The sequence below is a fragment of the Colossoma macropomum genome, unplaced genomic scaffold, assembly GCF_904425465.1.
Source record: "Colossoma macropomum unplaced genomic scaffold, Colossoma_macropomum, whole genome shotgun sequence".
Taxonomy (NCBI): Eukaryota; Metazoa; Chordata; class Actinopteri; order Characiformes; family Serrasalmidae; genus Colossoma; species Colossoma macropomum.
In genome coordinates this window covers 33,857,653-33,874,935 of record NW_023494802.1, presented here as the reverse complement: position 1 = coordinate 33,874,935, position 17,283 = coordinate 33,857,653, and the positions used below count along the sequence as shown (strand labels likewise).

At 44.7% G+C, this 17,283-nt stretch overlaps 1 protein-coding gene across 3 annotated transcripts in view; it reads right to left on the bottom strand.

Annotated features, from left to right (window-relative positions):
* rarga (retinoic acid receptor gamma a) overlaps window positions 1–17,283 on the bottom strand; it is a 77,073-nt gene that overhangs the window by 19,014 nt on the left and 40,776 nt on the right. The window contains exon 1 of one of the 3 annotated variants that reach the window (XM_036590715.1): window positions 11,891–12,470. The exons of the other annotated variants lie outside the window; for them this stretch is intronic. Coding sequence (XP_036446608.1) covers window positions 11,891–12,035 — 145 coding nt within the window. The 5' untranslated portion in view covers window positions 12,036–12,470. Of the gene's footprint in view, window positions 1–11,890; window positions 12,471–17,283 lie in introns of those variants that run through there. 3 annotated transcript variants of the gene reach the window in all.

The window sequence follows — 17,283 nt, the reverse complement described above, 5'->3', positions numbered from 1 at the left end:
CAGCAAATAAACAGTAATTGTGCTTTAAAAGGGGTGTAATTGGACCAGGGGTGCCCAAACTTTTGTATACGACTGTGTATGTAGATATGAGAGTGAGGAACTGAGGTGTGGGCTCGTAGACAAAAGGTGACAAAAGGGTTCTCTTGAGCGTTGCCACAGAAGAACCATTTTTTGTTCCCTAAAGAACATTTCAATGTGTGGTCTTTGAATCAAATGTGCAAAGACGTGTGAAGAAACTTCTTACAGTTTAAAGAAGCACCACATAATTGTTCTTTACCTATTAGGGGTTTTTCCTAGAACCATAGGTCCAAGCCAAGAACCATTTAGGAACCTTTATTTCAAGACTATATAGGTGTAATCGTTCTCCAAGCCACCCATTGACAGCTTATTTAGAGCAGTGGTTCTCAAACTGGTCCTTATGGCCCCCATGAAACAGTCCTAGGTCCTAAGTTCATGCAACAAATATGTAACCACAAACAGGTACCACGCTTTCCTCAGTGCGCAAAGACCCCACAGTAACACTTTCACCTTGCAGTCACCCTCAAACCTCACCCCCTCCACCCTCCCGCCACCCCCCTGACACACAAACCCTATTTTTCTCTTGTTTCCTGGCCCTAAATTCCTAAGTATGGCCCTGGCGGTTTTTACTAGAGGGCCAGGCTCGTAAGCCTGGCCTATAAAGGTGCTCTCAGGGCCGGGGCGGAGGCCACAGCCCGGCTGCCGGGGGCTTTACAGGGGCTCAGTCACCTCGGGCAGCCATTCACACCACCAGCTGTAGCCCTAGCCAGTAAAAAAAAGGCCCAATCATAAAACGAGAAACAGGGAGGCTCTAAAATTCAAACTTTTTACTGCATTCCCAGCCCCCAGCCATGGTCAATGGAAAGCACAGAGGCTAGCCTAAACTTAACCTACAAACCCCCTCTCTCACACACACCACAGGGTTCAGGCAAAGCACCAGCTTGGCTTTTTACAAGAGCTGGGAGACTTCAAAAAGAAGAAAAGGGGGCATAAAAGGAGGAATTTGATAGAAAACAGCAAAAAAGGGACAGATGAGGGAAGGGGGCAGGGAGAGGCAAATGGTCTGAACTTACAAACAACATCTATGTTCATGGCCATGGTTACCCAAAGCCAATGCAGTCAGCTAGCCTACCTGAGAAACGTTTGGTAGATAAAGATACTGTAGATTCTTGAAAAGGTCAATAAACCCAACATAACCTCAAGTCAAATTTGTATTAAACTGGAAAGGAAGTCTCAATCACCGAAATTAAGTACCAAGTAACAGTACAGCTGGAATGTATGCAGCGTAATTCTGAACCAACACCGAAATGCAAAAAGAGGAACAGGTCATTAAGTACCAGTACGTGTTTCAGTTTACTTATCACACGACAATATTACCTAATATTCTCTCGTTATGTTTGTTTGTTCTTTTTTAACTCGTATTGTGTAAGGAAGATGAAAATGATCACAGTCATTTAGCAACATTTTCAGTAGCACGTAAGGACTTTCATATGTCAAAGGGGATGTTATGGTACTAACACCATCGGTAACATCAAGTGCAGATCAGAAAACGCCCATGTTATCAAAACAGCGCTATGTTTGGAACACTTTGTCGGTATTTCGTCAGTGTAACAAAAGCCAAAGAAAGACCATGACTATGGGCTGAACCGTGCGTGAACCCGTTTGTTTATGTAGCAATGGAGGCAATATGGTGGCTGCAGGACAGGTGCTGACAACTGCTTGGAAAAGGCCAAATCGTGGGTGGCGTCAAGAAATGACTGCTGACTGGCATCGTCTGACGGGCTGGGGAGAGAGAGAGAGGGAAAGAGAGAGAGAGGAGTGAGGGAAAACAGTACAGGAGGGGCACAGGGCTGAAAATCCATCAGTGTCCGTCAACAGCCCAAACTGGTTCCTGCCGTAAAAAAAAAGAAAAAAGAAAGGGCTTCTCTTACACCTCATTCACACACCCTTCCCAAAGCTCGCTCAACACTTCTCCCCGGACACACAATGGGATGGGCCGTCTTTGACTGGACCCCCACCTCCCCTTTTCCGTCACACATTTGCAAAAATGCCAGACCCTCCTTATCAGAGCCTGAGGCCGGGACTCTATTTGCATGACAATCTGTGAAGGCAGAGCAATGTTAGCTGCTAGTTGATGGAGGGACAGGTTGGGGGCGGGATGAGTGGTGGGGAGGGTGGGGGGGGGGTCAGTCAAGTTATCAGTAGCCACTGCTCATTTCCTGTTAAGTATCATTTTACTCCTAATCCACTTTCTCAAAGGCCTTTGTACACAAGTGCCACAGCTGAACGGGCCTGCGCTAATACCACTGTCAACCACATTTGGCACACTTTCCACCCCCAGACACACAGAATGCAGCACACGATGGGAAAAGTAATACACATAAATGCATACACTAGCTCTTACTCATAGCTCAAAAACATTTCCCACGCTGTTTCCACAGCATAAATGCAGATTGAACGAGTGCTACAAAAATGCATGATGAACAGCCCGGACACAATGCGTGGAGGCACGTGATCAACAGGTTGTGCATTGTGGCTACTGGTGCCACCCTTATTTTTGTTAAAATAAATATAGGCCTACTGCATGCGTGAAAGCAAAAGCTTGGTGTGTTTCATGTTGCAACACTACTTTTAGCTGAGCAGCATATGACGCATTGGCCGAGGAACAAATATTCTTTCACAATAGAACAGCAGATTTTGTGTACGTGACTGTGGGTGTGATTGAATCTTCAGTGGAACACTGTTCCCAGATCTAGTCTTGGCATGCGTGTGAGCGCGTGCATGCATGTGTGTGTGTGTGTTTGTCTGTACGCAGTTGTCTGTGTGGGCATTCACACAGCCAGAGTCTCTACCCAGTCTCCAGAGTACCCAATTTGATTTGCAAATATAGTTCTGTACTCGTCTCAATTCCTTTTTAAGTGTTTCAGTGTGCTCAGTATGTGCTTGTGACCTTGCTGGCTTTGCATTTCTCAGCCCAAATTCCCCAGGTCCTGCTCTCAAAAGCTGCAGGCTTTGTTTGTAAATGTGAAGCACCCATGGGCCTGGCTTATAACTCAAAGACACACACTCAGCAGACAGAAAGGGGGGCGCTACTGCCACTAGCTTATGTGTGCATCATTGAAAGGGAGGAAACTCACACTAGTAGGATCTCACAAATACAAGTATGGTTTCAATTACAAATTGTGGGTATAAGAAGTAAAAGGCCTAAAACATGCTCTATACAAATGTATGGTACATTCTAAGCTGGGTAACACTTTACTGCTACCTACATAGGCACTTCGTAAAAAATGCATAAGCATTGTTTGCCACCAGCTGTTCAAAAATACTGGAGGATTTCTGAACAGCTTATGTTAGTAACTGCGACATGACACAGAATGACACAAGGTGACATTTAAAGTAAATGACATAGTACTGACATAAACTAAGGTGATGGCAAAAAATAAGGCTTTTATAGAAATTATCATTAGCTGACCTAAAGAATGGTGCTTTGCATCTACGACACTGTGTGGCCAGGCTTGGAGGACAGGCTGTTTTGTGGCAGCAACAGCCAGCACGGCAGACGGCGCGCAGATTGGGCAGGTCGTCTGGAACAGTGTGATTGATGGGCTGGCTGGCACAGGCAGCATGAGCAGGAGGCCCCTTTCGGAGCTGTGCCCGATAGGCAAGGACACACAGTTTCCTGATGGGGGGGACCAGGTGGGGCTCTTTCTCTCTCTCACTCTCTCTCTCACTCTTTCTGTATCTGCCCACAGTTTCCTGCCATCTCCAGTGCATGGCTGTCATCACCACACTTCACTACAGCACGACCACGCTTCCTTCCTCCTGTCTGCCTCACCCGCTCCGCTGGATGTGTTTTCTGATTGTAGACTATCGGAGTGGCATTTCCACTATTAGTCAACTTGGTGAGGTGTGTTGCAGTGCAGCACAGTATTAAATCAGATAAATGTTTTTATGTACCACACCCTTGAGTGCTAATCTGAGACTTTGTAAGTAGTTGCTGATTTTTGAATATGACTGTCTACCCTAACCGCACGCTTATTCAAATGACTCTCTCTCTCTGTTTGAACTGTCTCTATGGCTCATAGTAGTTTCATCAAAAAAATGAAGGGATGGTCTGGCGTTCTGAGAGGAGAATGCATGTGTGCTTTTAGTCAAAGTATTAAACAGTAGCAGGTCCTATCAACAGCTGTCTATGCATTCATTACCTGAACCCCCACTCCCTCTTTCTCCCCTCCATTCCTCCTCCTCTCCTCTTCCCCTTCCCTGCCTCAGCCTGTTAAGAGGAGGAGCTCTTCCTGTCCCAGTGAAGCCCTTTCTGAAAGGAAGCCCTGTGATAAAACTGGGCCTCCAGCCAGGAGATGGCTCGGAGGGAGAAAGAGAGGGACAGAACCCTTACATACACCCTAAACTGGACAAGACCAGAGAATCAGCCTCAAGGAATTTGCACCCTCATGTTGTAACCAGTGCAAAGGCATGAATACACATGAATACTCCTAGGCCAAAAGTGGCTGGCTGGTGTGCAGGAAGACCCTCAGAGTTCTCCAGTGTGTAGTTGTGATTTTGGAACAGAATTAAGTCTTAGTTGCCAATGCTTTCCATAGGAGGTGGCCAGCAGGTGACATAGATCCATGTCATGCCCTCAAGGTTTGGGTTCCTACCCTTTGGAAATAACAGGAATTACACTTGACAACAGCAGTGCATATTCAACACTCTTTCTTCTTTACAGCACCTCATAAACCCCCTTTAGACCTCCTTTTTTGATGTGACATTTGTTCACGGGAGTCGCTCCTCTCTGAACAACACCGATCCTTCAAAGAAAAGGGAAACTAGAACAACCATCACTCTCTTCACCACTCCCTCCAAGATCGTAAGCAAGAAAAAATGTTCCTTCAGAATCCCAGACAGCAGGGTCAACGCTTCACCCATGACCCAATTCTCACGTGAGCACTGCTATGGCTGGTGGTCAAAACGACCTTGCAAGTGAGGCACTGGGACCTATCCTGGCTGTACAACAAAAGCAAATCATTGCGACACTGGTGGATGGAGATCTGATCCAAAAGAGACAGATCTCTGGCACTGAGATCAGCGCCATCCGCCAGTCTAGGGGAGACTGTCTCCTCCAATTCCTCTCCACTCCAGTGGCTGGATCACTCCTACATGGTCACAGACGCTCGCCGTTGAATCCGTCTGCAAGCACAGGAGCCAACTGGTCAAGGCTCAGCCTGGTCTAGCATTCAAGCTTTTGATCCCCAGGCTGCTGCTCATCCTAACACACTTCCTTCCTCCATCTGTCTAGCTGCTTGCACTCACCTGCCATGAGAGGGGGCCCCCTTTACGTGTGCCCCAGTGTGTCACATGGCCCTGCACAACAGATTTGAGGCTGAGCAACTCTTTGTTTGGCTCCTATTGCTTCCTTCCCCAAACAATAGAAACCGCAAAAGTAGAAGTAGCAGGTTGGTTGACGCCTTGGTGGCAAAAATAAAGACAGTAAACAACACAAGGGTTTTTTTTCTTCTAGTGTTATTATATATAAAGAATGCTAACTTCCTGTCATGGTAGAATTGATATTGGTCTACTCTACTGTCTAATGGCTCATGGGCATCTTATGCAAGATCCTTGTTGCCACAGTTATGAAATTGAAAACTGAGTCACACTCAAAACATTGTACTTTACCAAAAAATAATGGCAGTGGGACAAACTATATGCAGTCATACCCATAACTGCAGTATCACAGTTACAACAAATATGACATGAGGTTCAAGGAGTCTCTAGTGCTATGCTCTGTCTCACTGGCCAATTTGGTTGCTTGAGGTTCAGACTATGACTAGCTGAAATGCCCCTTTGTTAAGGCCCAGCTTCCTGCAGCACTCACAGACTTAAGCCTCCACCACTCGACAGAGCACGAGGAGCCAGTGAGACTGTGGCTTCCTGTTGTCTGTATGATTTGTGGTCAAGGAGAAATTGGCACACAACGTGATGCACAGAAATACTAAGCTTTTCAACATCACACTTCATGCCCTGGCATGGTCTGGTTCTCTGTAATGACACTCTGGGGGAAGTGTGAGAAACTTCTGCTTTGAGTGGAAGAAATCAAGAAATGATGCACAATTACGCGGGCGGAATTTTTTTCACTTCTGTGGGGCAGCGAGCTCTGAGAAAAGATTGCCCAACAGCGAAGGGTGTGGACTGCCAGTCTTCAAAGCACCACGTGTCAAATGATATCCTGTTGATGAATTTCACAGAAAAGAAATGGCTCTTCAATTGAAATGTATGCATAAATGACCTTGAGGGGGAAAATCCTCCCCATGGTTGAATACCTCTACAGCTTTTCAAGACAGGGCATAGGTCATGAGAGTCTCAGGCACTGTGTACCCACTGGTTTTACTGACTCATTCCTGTTTTTTCAAGAAAAGACTGCAATTTTTTTTTCTGTTGACAAGAATGGTGACCTGCATTTAACTGTTAGGTAAAGTTGATTTGTTCTATCAAGCTTCTTGGACTCCTTCATTCATTTTGACATTTAATTGGGAAGGTGTAGTTTGACAAGTCTCTGACTTTGCTAGAAGTATGAATAGACAAGATACATCCAGATTGGAACATATTTACTGACCCAAAACTGACAGGAACATTGCAGAGGCTGAAAACGGTGTTCAGGAGGTCATTCAAGAATGTATTTGCATTGCCCATGATGGCCCAACTGTAATATTTCACCATGCCAGACCAGCAGAGGTGATGTTTACATGGCAAAAGTTTCTATGTAACTTTGCTTTGCTGACTGGGAGTTTGAATGTACTGCAGTTCTCCTGTTGACTTGAGGTTTGATTTAACATTAAACATTGAAACCTGGGGTGGGAGCACAGGCTCTCGCAGGAGCTTCACTGTAAGCTAATGACTTTTCAGTACAGGTTCACGATAAAACGTTGCCCTACTATGTACATCTTAAACGATGTCAGTTACCATTTGACTTCGGCCTGACTGACGGACCCCTCTTCTCAAGTCTAGATCACTCATGTGGTCAGGAGGTGTCTGTGGTGTACATTGGCGGTGGTTATATTCCCTTTCATGCAACAGCAAGCCCTAGCAACACTGGAGCCAAGTCATCAGTCAACAACACGGCAGTAACAGAACCTCTCCCCTCACACAGAGCTCGCACATGGTTTGAGACTGACACAGATCCTGCCAACGCCTTGCCTCCAGAGGGAAACTAGCAGGCGCTGAGCCTTTCAGTAAACAGTCACCAGAGCCAGGGACAGAACGAACATGCTGGCCAAGCTGGGAGAGCCGACGAGCCTCGCCCAGAGATCCTTAGAGTGTTACGCTCAGCCCAGTTTGCATCTTGCAGAGATGTGAGACACAGATGAAGGGAGACAGGCTGCTAATTAGAGCACACTCCAGGGTTGAGCACAGGTAGGGCCAATGATTGACAGAGTCTGCTTGCATCCAATACAGCAAAGAAATTCACAACAGGGTGCAACAAGCTAATCTGTTAAGCTCTTACTTCTAATGTAGTTGATTAGCGAAGATGTTTGGTGTCTGAAGTTTCTTTCTTTTGTTTTGTGGTTTAGACTTGTAGTTCCTGCAACCTTTCAATACTTAGCTGACATCATCTGAGGTAACAGGAACTACTGTACACGTTTTTTTGCTAAACTACTGCTTTAATAGCCAGGCTAATACTCAGCAAATACAGTGTCATGTTTTATGTATGTAAAGTTTGGCTAAATCAGAAGGTTCTGGTCAATGTTCTTCACACAGCAGCATTTCCTTTAATGCTGCATTGAATCTCAGAATAATCCTGTCGTCTCATACTGTAGAGTCAAGATCGTGGGGTTGTCCAGAATAGCACTGTTTTTCGACAGGGCCAATCTCTTTTATTTACAGTTCCCCGACCCCAGCGAGAGTCTCTAAACTGCCATTAGTGCAGCAAGCCAGATTCCGGCAGCCCACTGTGGAATCTCAGCGGCCACGTTGGGCCTCTTTTCCTGAGATTGACAGCGCAGCAAGCTGACTCTCCAGAAGGGATCAGCAGCCAGGTACACCACATACTTTGCAATGCATTCTCCACTCAGCTCCTCCTACACCCCATAGAAAATGATTCATATGCATGTAGAACATGACATTACGCGCAAAGCTTGAGTCAGTGATAAAGGCTGATAAAGGAGCTTGTTTTCAGGTTACTGCTGATGTAAACATGCAAAAATGCTTATTGTAAGATCAGGAACAAGTTTAATAGTCAGTTTAAATAACATCCTGCCTGTGTAAAGTTGAGAGCTCATGTGGACTTCACACCTCTGAAAATGTGGCATAGAACCTGTGAAATAATTATTTCCATGCGTTTAATGTTTAATAATTCTTTTTCTTCTTTACACCCCTAATCAACAGCAATGACTGCACAGACAAACTAGTTAGAAGACCAAAGCTAACCTAGACACCAGTGATGAAAACAGCCAAAATAGATACATTGGTATAAACAAATGGTAGTGGCAGGAAAGCAGAAGAAGAAATTGACTTCTTGCTAATTCTGATTAGATCAATTGCTTCATACTAGACAAGTGTGAATATCATTGACCTACACTTTTTTCTATACCTCATCCTCTTGTGGCCAACTATTTCTTCCTCTTTCCTGGTACTAGCCCTCAGCCACCGCACTCCCCCCATCTTTCTCATTTCTCCTTCAAATTAGCCTTCTATCTAATTCATACGGCAGCCCCCTCAGGCATTGTAATCATTTAATTGAATCTTTTGTAATTATAATGAAATAATTGAAGATTTCCATTAAAACAAAAAATGAGAGGGCATGTGGGAGGGTAAATATGACAGCGGGCACAGGAAGCTCTCATTTCCCTGTCTGTCACAAACAGCCCTATTCCATGCAGCTTATCGAACTCGGATGCGGACAACGCATTTAGGCTGAGACAATGGCGCGTGTGTGAGAGAGTGAGAGGGAATAGGAAGGCGGCAACACAATCAGGAATTCCAACCATGGAAGCTAAAAACAACAGAACAATAAACAACAAAAAACAAATCGTGAAAATGCCAATAACTTTAATCAGTTAGAAAATAGGGTTGTAACTGATTAAATAAGGGCGGAGCTTTAGATGTACTCTGATAAACTGCGCTATACCACATAGATATAACATAATTTTAATGCATTCTTTTCTCTTACACTATTCATTGTAATACACTCTTAATTTGTAGCTTTGACACCAGTTCCGAACTACATTTTTAACAGGAAGAAGGGACAAGTGTAAAATTCTGTCCTTAATCTTGTCGTTATGTTGGTGAAAGAAAACATGACGTCTCATTGCTACCCAATATGTTACCAAATCACTGGCGCATTTCATTTGCACTAGTAGCTTAAGTAAGCCTTCGCCACTGTTCAGAGTGTTACACAATAAAATAAAAAAAAAAGGGCCTTTGACTCCTCTTCCTTTTCAGGACCTTAAAAAGAGCAGCACACATGGTGCAGGAGAGCTGACGCTGCCCAGCGTGTAACCTCCCTCTCACCTCTGACTCGCGGGGTGAAAATGAAAAAAGATGCACGAAGAAAACAGGAAAGCCAAGAACACGTCTGAAAGTCTGAAAGTGACCAGTGATGCTTTTGCTGTGGCAAACAGCTACGGCTTTCTGCAAGGCCCCATGACAATGGCTCTTCATTGTCAAGTGCCTTGCAGTTAAAGTTTCCCTGGATGCCATTAAGGGACAAAAAAGGGGGAACAGCGCAAACAATTAAGAAAAGCTTGGCTCCAACATGTGTGTATGAAAGTAAATCTGAAAGGTACCTTGTAAAATGGAACGTCTGAGTCTCGCTGGCAAACCAGCCAGAGAACTCTTTTTTTTTCTTTTTTTTTTTTCTTTTTCACGAGGGAAACTTCCTTCCTGTAGATTACAAAGACAACATTTGAGAATGCAAAATGCTGAGACAGAGCAGCCAGCCAGCAGCAGCAGAAGTCAGTCGGCTGAAGCCCCCTGAATGGGCCATGGGCTCAGCAGCTGGTTTGGCCCTAATGAGATATCGGGCTTGAACATCAATTCATCTGCCTCATTGAGGGGGACAATGAGGCAAGAGGGCAAGGCGGCTGCTGAAGAGGGGGGGACAGGCTGGCCTTGTTTACAGAGGCCTGAGTAGGCACGGAGGGCTGAAACGGGACACCGCTCCGGTTCTTCCCTCGGGCCGTCCTGTGCTTTTCCCACTGCATTTCTACCCCCCTCCTCTGTTTCCTGGAACCCAAGTGGGGAAAAAGAACTTGTACGGCAAGGAGCAGAGGGATACTTTTTCCTATGCACGTGTGCGTGTGTGGGTGTGAATGTTTGTTTTCATACATTTTCAGGACAAAAATATTTGAAACCCCATGAAAAACATTTCTTTTAGGTTACTGACACTAAGGATGGTTATTGGTCCATTCACTCTCAAACGTTGACCCAACGTCCTGGTAAGGTATAAAAACAAACATTTTGTGTCTGTCTGTGAAAGTGTAGGTTCGCTTAGGGGGTTGAAATCTGATTGATTAAATAAACAGATCTCATCGTGATGCGGGTTGTGGCTGTGCTGGGGGGAGGGCCTCGGCCAGGCCCTGACAGGGCATCTGTCTTCATTAAAAGCGGCCCAGTGTGGCTGACAGCCACTGAAACGTTGATGTCTTCAGGATTAATGAAGACAGATGACTCTCCCCAGAGAGAGGCCAGCACCAAGGAACAAAAAAGCAGAAGGTTGAACAAATAAAAAAACCTAAAAAGTGCAGCAACCGGCTTCCATCTGAAAAGCCCAACGATGAGAGATGGTTTTTGCGCTGTTTTTGTTTTTTTCTTTTTTTTTCAGATTGGTTGGTGGGTTTCTGCATATGTGGAACTGTTCCCTCAAAGGATAAGGCCCTTCCTTCTTTCTTCCTCACATGCACAAACGCCTAGCCTATGGAAATAGACCCCAGTTTTATCTGTGCTGAGACAGGGCCATTGGAGGAGCCAGAAGACTGTCAGAAGTCTGGAACAGAGGGAAGAGGAGGGAAAAAAAAAGAAAGAGAGAAAGAGAGAGAGAGGAAAATAAGCAAGAAAAAGAGAAGGCCTAGCCAGGCCCTTTGGCACTCAAACACATTTCTGCTGCTTTCGACTCCAGCCTGGACGACCCACTTAATTCACTTATCCCATTTGCTTGCTCTTTATTTCATTTAATTTCTTAATTTATTTATTTACTGAACTCTGGGCCAGGCTGCTCGCTGTTTCCCAGGGACAAATATGTTTCATCTGAAAGGATGCGGGACCAGAGAATCTTTCTAAACATCTCTTTCCTCTAGCCATTTTCATGTCCCGGGATGACAAAACAGGGTCACGGACAGGCATACCGGACCTGTCCACTGCAATTGTGAAGCTGAAGAAGACAAATGCAGTCTGCATGACTGGAATTATAGCAAAGTGTCAGACCCCAAACCCCACCCCCCCCCCTTCCCAAATCCCCCGCCCACCTCTAACTCTTGCTCTCTCTCCGTCTCACAAACACATACTCACTTTCCCTCTTTCACATTTCACCCCTGATCACCTTTTCGGTGGCTGATGAGGCCAAAATCTGTGTTCCTGAAACCGGACACTCCACTGTCCATCCATATACAAATGATCCACACGCATGCCCTTCTGACTGCTCTCGTGTGCCCACATGCCGAATGTTCTCACGCACAAACAACTACATGCTTGATGAACATTCCCTAGCTTTAGCACTCTTAACAAATAGCCTAAGCAAGGTGCAGGCTCTTTTTGCTGTGGTCAGTGGAGAAGTTGTGAAAGCTGTAAACAAGCCCCTGCCAGAGTGAGCTGCACAACACCAGAGTGACAGAGAGAGAAAGAGAAAGAGACAGCGAGTGAGAGGGGAAAACAGTCCACTTACACTGGACGCTAGCTGTCCCGGTCCAGGCGAAAGGGTCCAGTCCCGCAAAGAAGGGGTTCGCCTTCCTTAGCATGCACGCACCCCGGTTGGTGACATCATACAACTGGCGGGGTCCCATCCCCAGCGCCTCCATGCAGTCGAACATGCTGCGCCCCGGACAAACCGACCCTGTCCTAGAACTGCCTCAGCCTGCCTCTGCTTACTTCCCTCAAAACAACAACAACACACAACAACAACTGGCGCCAAATCCCCAGCTTGAGATCAGCGCAGTGCTAGCTCCTATCGTTGCCTTCTTTTTTCCCTTTGCTGTTCCTCTGTCAGTTCCCACTGCTGGTCGCTTCTGTCTCGTTCCAAGGGCTGGAATGCGGAGTTGGCTCCTGGTCGCCTCTCTCTCCTGCTGTCTTTCTCTGTCTCTCGCTCTTTTTCGCCCTCTCTTCTCCCGATGCCCTTGGGCAAGCTGCTCTTAGTCTGCTGTAACAGACCTAAATAAGCACTCAACATAGCACTCAGTGAAGTCCCAGCCACAACGGAGCAAACCAACTGCTTCTGCGCCCACAGAGAGGGGGTGGAGAGACAGAGAGAGAGAGAGGGAGGGGAAGAGAGGAGGAGAGAAAGAGAGAGAGGGAGGAAGGCAGGGGGTAGGGGAGGAGGAGGGGCCAAACTTAGTATGTTTGTGTGCATGCGAGTATTGCCAGCCCTGATCTGGTGGTTAGAGTTCAAACTTTTATTTCTTGCCATTGTTTTTTTTTGTTGTTGTTGTTTTGTTTCTTTTGTGATTCATATGTCAGCGAGCGGGACACACACAAGCACAAGCCCCGACACACACACTGCTCAACATGTCCGTGACTCTGCACCTCCCCCTCTTCCCCCTGCAGTAAATATGAGACACCCCCTCCAACTCCGTCTCTAATCATAACCATATTAAAGTCCAGAGTGAGTGAGTGAGTGAGTGAGAGAGGGGAAGAGAGAGAGAGAGAGGAGAGAGACGGAGAGGGAGAGAGAGCATTGTGCACTGAGCAGATGCCAAGGCAAAAAAAAAAACCCTCTCCTCTTTTGTCTCCACAAAAGACAGAGAAAATGACTGATGGCCACTTCTGCGGTTACTTCATTAAATATGTGGGGAAGATTCAAAACAGCCCCCCGACGCTTTCATCTGACTTCTCTCGAGTCAGAATAGATCAGTGACGAAATCCGCGCGCCCCAGGACAGTGGGCCGTTAGGGATGAACGTGGAAAAGAACTTGGCTGCCGTACAACCGTTTGAAAAAGAACAAACGCGAAGAACGAAAATAACTTGTAGCAGAGTCACCCCAACACACCTCAAGTCAAAGTTCACCTGAAGGCCGAGACGGCGAGCTACCCGACGACCCTCCATGAGTTTTGTGCCAGTGATTTTTTGTGACCAATATTTTAACAAGTAAGCACATAGACCACAAGAGCTATACATACAAAACCCAAGATGGGCCCACAAGATTATTCACAATAGTGATGATAGAAGGGACAGTTAGTGTTACACTCACAAATAAAGAGGAAATATATAAGAAAGGTAAATCATTGCCAGATGAAAGCGATTCTACACACTCTTATAGCTTGAATGGCTAATCAGTTTATAGAGGTCAATATTTTTACTAGTTTGACCAGGATACAATTGTTCTTGTTTTGGCCTTAATTATCCCAGCCATTGTTTATTTCAGAAGGGCAATGTCCTGAAAACCAGGACTAATATGATGAGCAAGAGCGGAGGGTTTAAACCACATTTACAAAGTTGTTCTTTTGGCTGCTGTAAGGCCGGCCAGGAAAATCACATTCTGGTGGAAAGAAAATGGTTCTGCAGAGTCAAGTAAAAGGAAAGTCCTCGGATCTTTGAATAAAGATCGTCCCAAAATATTAGAGAGAGTGTCAATATACAACCACAATGGGACACGCCAAAAACATAAGCATCTATATGCAGACTTCTGTTGAGTTACATAAATGACAATAAGGAACTTTTAATGTATAGAGCAAACTGGGTGTGCATATGCCTTATGTATTAACCTAAAATGAAGGATTTGGTCTGCTGGATTCCTTGATCTAATACAACAATTGCTCCATGCTGTGACCCAATTAGGTTTCACATTAAATTGACTTTCCTAAAACAAAGAAACTGAAAAATCAGAATATGTTTGTTTGAGGAATGATGTATACACTGTAGATACTATACCTTTTGATGCAAAGTATTTGCAAGATTGTTGGTCGTAATGGATTACCACTATAAACATCACTGACATCATACACAAGGCTGTTTTCATGTCAACTTCACTGTCCAAAGAAAAAAATCTATATTTTGTTACATCAATTAAAACACCAGCTACCTGTTACATATATTTAACAACACTTAATGATGAGTGAACCAAAGAAAATGTATGTAAAGAGCTACATAAATTTATGACAGTGAGGATTTGCATGATGAACTGAAAAGTGAGGCATAGTTGGTTTATTTATTAATTCAAAATACTTATTTTCCCCTCTTTTTCATGACTACAATCTAGATTTGCCACCTTAGTCCTGTAAAATTCCTGGACACTCAATCAGTGGTTTGAATGTTTACTAAACTTGGTGGACAGGTAGCTGTGCTCATGATGCAGTCTAAGGTAGATAGATGTCAGCTCAGCTATAGAACCTAATCTTCTCAGTTATCACAGCCTAAACGCGTCACCACCAGTGCACCTTTCCCAAGCAACTGTGCCAAGGTAAAGTTGCCTGGATACAACCAAGCAATTTAAACTTCATAAGAAATATTAACATATGAAAATGCATTTTGTGTCAATGAATGGGATTAATTTTTTCTAAGACAGGCAACAAAAACTTGAGCAATCCAGGGAGAACCTCAAGAACTGCCCACATTTGGGCTTCCATCACCAGGAGATCTACAGCGATGCCACAGCATCCCTGGAAGGAAGTCTGAGAGAGCATGAATGACCTCACTTTGTCATGGTCCTCGCTCTCCCCATCACTCAGAGGGATCCTTTAGATGGGATTATCAGGAGATTGTGAGTTCAATCCCCTACAATGCCACGGCCTAAGAGAGCATAAGTGCCCTCGCTATCTCTGCATGGGAAGGATGGTTTTCCCTCTCCCACCATCACTCAGCATGATCTCTTCCAAGCATGTTCAGCAGTACAAAACGTTCAGTGGCTCAGCATGTGACTTGGAATAAGCACTTGCTAGCCTTCACCCTCCTAGCTTGGTAGCATTGTTAGATACACTGTAATTAAATATTTCCATAGAATATGGCACAATTATGTTAACTAACTAAAGGTGCTGAAGAGGGTACCACCCCAGTGACAGCATAGTACCTTTTTTATGAGAGTGTACCAAGCTGGAGGGGTGACTAAATTGGGGAGATAAAAAAGGACTGCCAACATGTGAAACATAAGTGTTTACCTTGATGTTACATGCAATAATAATTTCATATTGTAATGATTCTTCAATTATCGTGATGCTGAAATTCCTTTATCGTCCCACCAGTGCCCTCCACCCTGCCCTGCCCTGTCCTGCCCTGCCCAAGCCCTCCTACCCCATTCCAGACCTAAATACCCCCACCATCAAACTCCCTCTTATAACTCTGGCAACACACGGGCCCTCAGTACCGCATTAAGTGGGTGGTGGGGGGGGGGTACGCTACGAAATAAATAGCTCTGCTAAGGTCCCTGCCAATGGCTGTCAGTGGCAGAACAGCTGAGGGACGGCCGGGCCTACAGCAGGGTTCAAATCCAGCAAACAGCTGAACCCAGTGCCAGAGGTGGCTGTGAACACTGTCCTACCACATCTCACCACACACACACACACACCTCCCCCTCAGCTCGGTGGAAGTGGTACGACCCAGGCTGCCTCAGAAAAAGGCACCATTTCCTGTCAATCTGTGCTGCTGCTTAGGCTCTCTGTAAACACATATGCATGCTGCCTTTTCTCCTCTTTCACACTCAGAGTCATAGTCTCATTTTTTCCCCACTCTCAGTCCACTCTGCTTTATTTAGTCGCCCTCTTTTCAGGAGGACAAAGGGAGGGATTTTTTCCCCCTCATCATGTCCAGGCCTGCGCCGAGACTGGTGCTCATTAGGCTTGTTTATTGATCCTGCAGCTTTTGACTTTGTTATGGTTTTCATTTATTTTCTTTAGGCGGCCCTCATACACAAAGTGAAAGAGGTGTGTGGGGGGGGGCAGGGCAAGAGAGCTGCTTAATAGCTCTTTTGTTTGAGCTGATACTAAACTACATCAGTTGTCTTGCTCCGCTTCTTCATGCAATTGTCACGTCTCAAGGAGGGTGGTAAAAGAGCAGATCAAAAAGCGTGGCGGTAGAGGGGCTGGTTGTAAGCCTAATAAAACGAAACTGTCTGCCTTTTTAAGTCAGCCACAACGGCGAGAGTTCACTGGTTTACCACATTTTCTGTCTCTCAATCTCTGTCTGACGTTAAGCATGAAATGAAGTCATTGTGCTGATGACATGCACACAGCGACATAGACTGCCTTTCATTCCTCACTTCTGTTTTGCAAAGAAAGAGGAGTGTGAGATTGTGAGAGTTCCCAAAACACCAGTAACAGTATTTGGTGACAGTTAAAGGGGAATTCCACGGATTTTTCAAAATTTCTGCTTGACTGAATTGTTCAGATGTAAACAAAGTGTGTTAAGAGTGTTTTGGGGTGAAATGCCCCATCCTTGAGAAACAGTGTCATACTTGTTTAGACTGTGTCAAAATTTCACGATGAATGGACCAGCAGAAATGGCCCACAACCTGGGCTGAACAATACAACAATATTAATTGTTATCATGATAAATTATGTCACAATATATATTTCAATAAACATTTCTGAGCATGCTGTAGATACCATCAGTACTAAAAAACACTTCCCAACTGCAGGTTTGATTACGCTGACAGCATAACTAAGCCTGTTTAACTGAATTTTGGGCAGCACCGTATGTGAATTGGCAAATAAAAACCATTGTACTGTTTTTGATAGCATTTAATAAATGTTGTATTAATTTGTCTGTTCTAACTTCTCTGATGTCAGAAACTATATTGTGACATACAGTGTATAGTGAAAACCCATGGCATTAATTTACATAGTAATAAGCTAAATATATAAAAAATCATTATTTATAGGGTACTTTCTATTAATAGGTGTCTGCCTCAAACCCTAACCCCTTGTCAAAATAATACTTTTAATTTTTTATGTTGATTTTTCAAAAAGAAGTGTTTGATTTCTTTTAAAGTTGAAAGATTTAAATTTATCATTAATTTAATTTTTAAATAAAAAAGTTTTTCATATCACTACCAAAGCAAAGATTTTTTTTCTCTCTTATTTTAGCCACACCCCTATATTTTAGAGCAGGAAGTGAGACTGCATTCCTGTAAA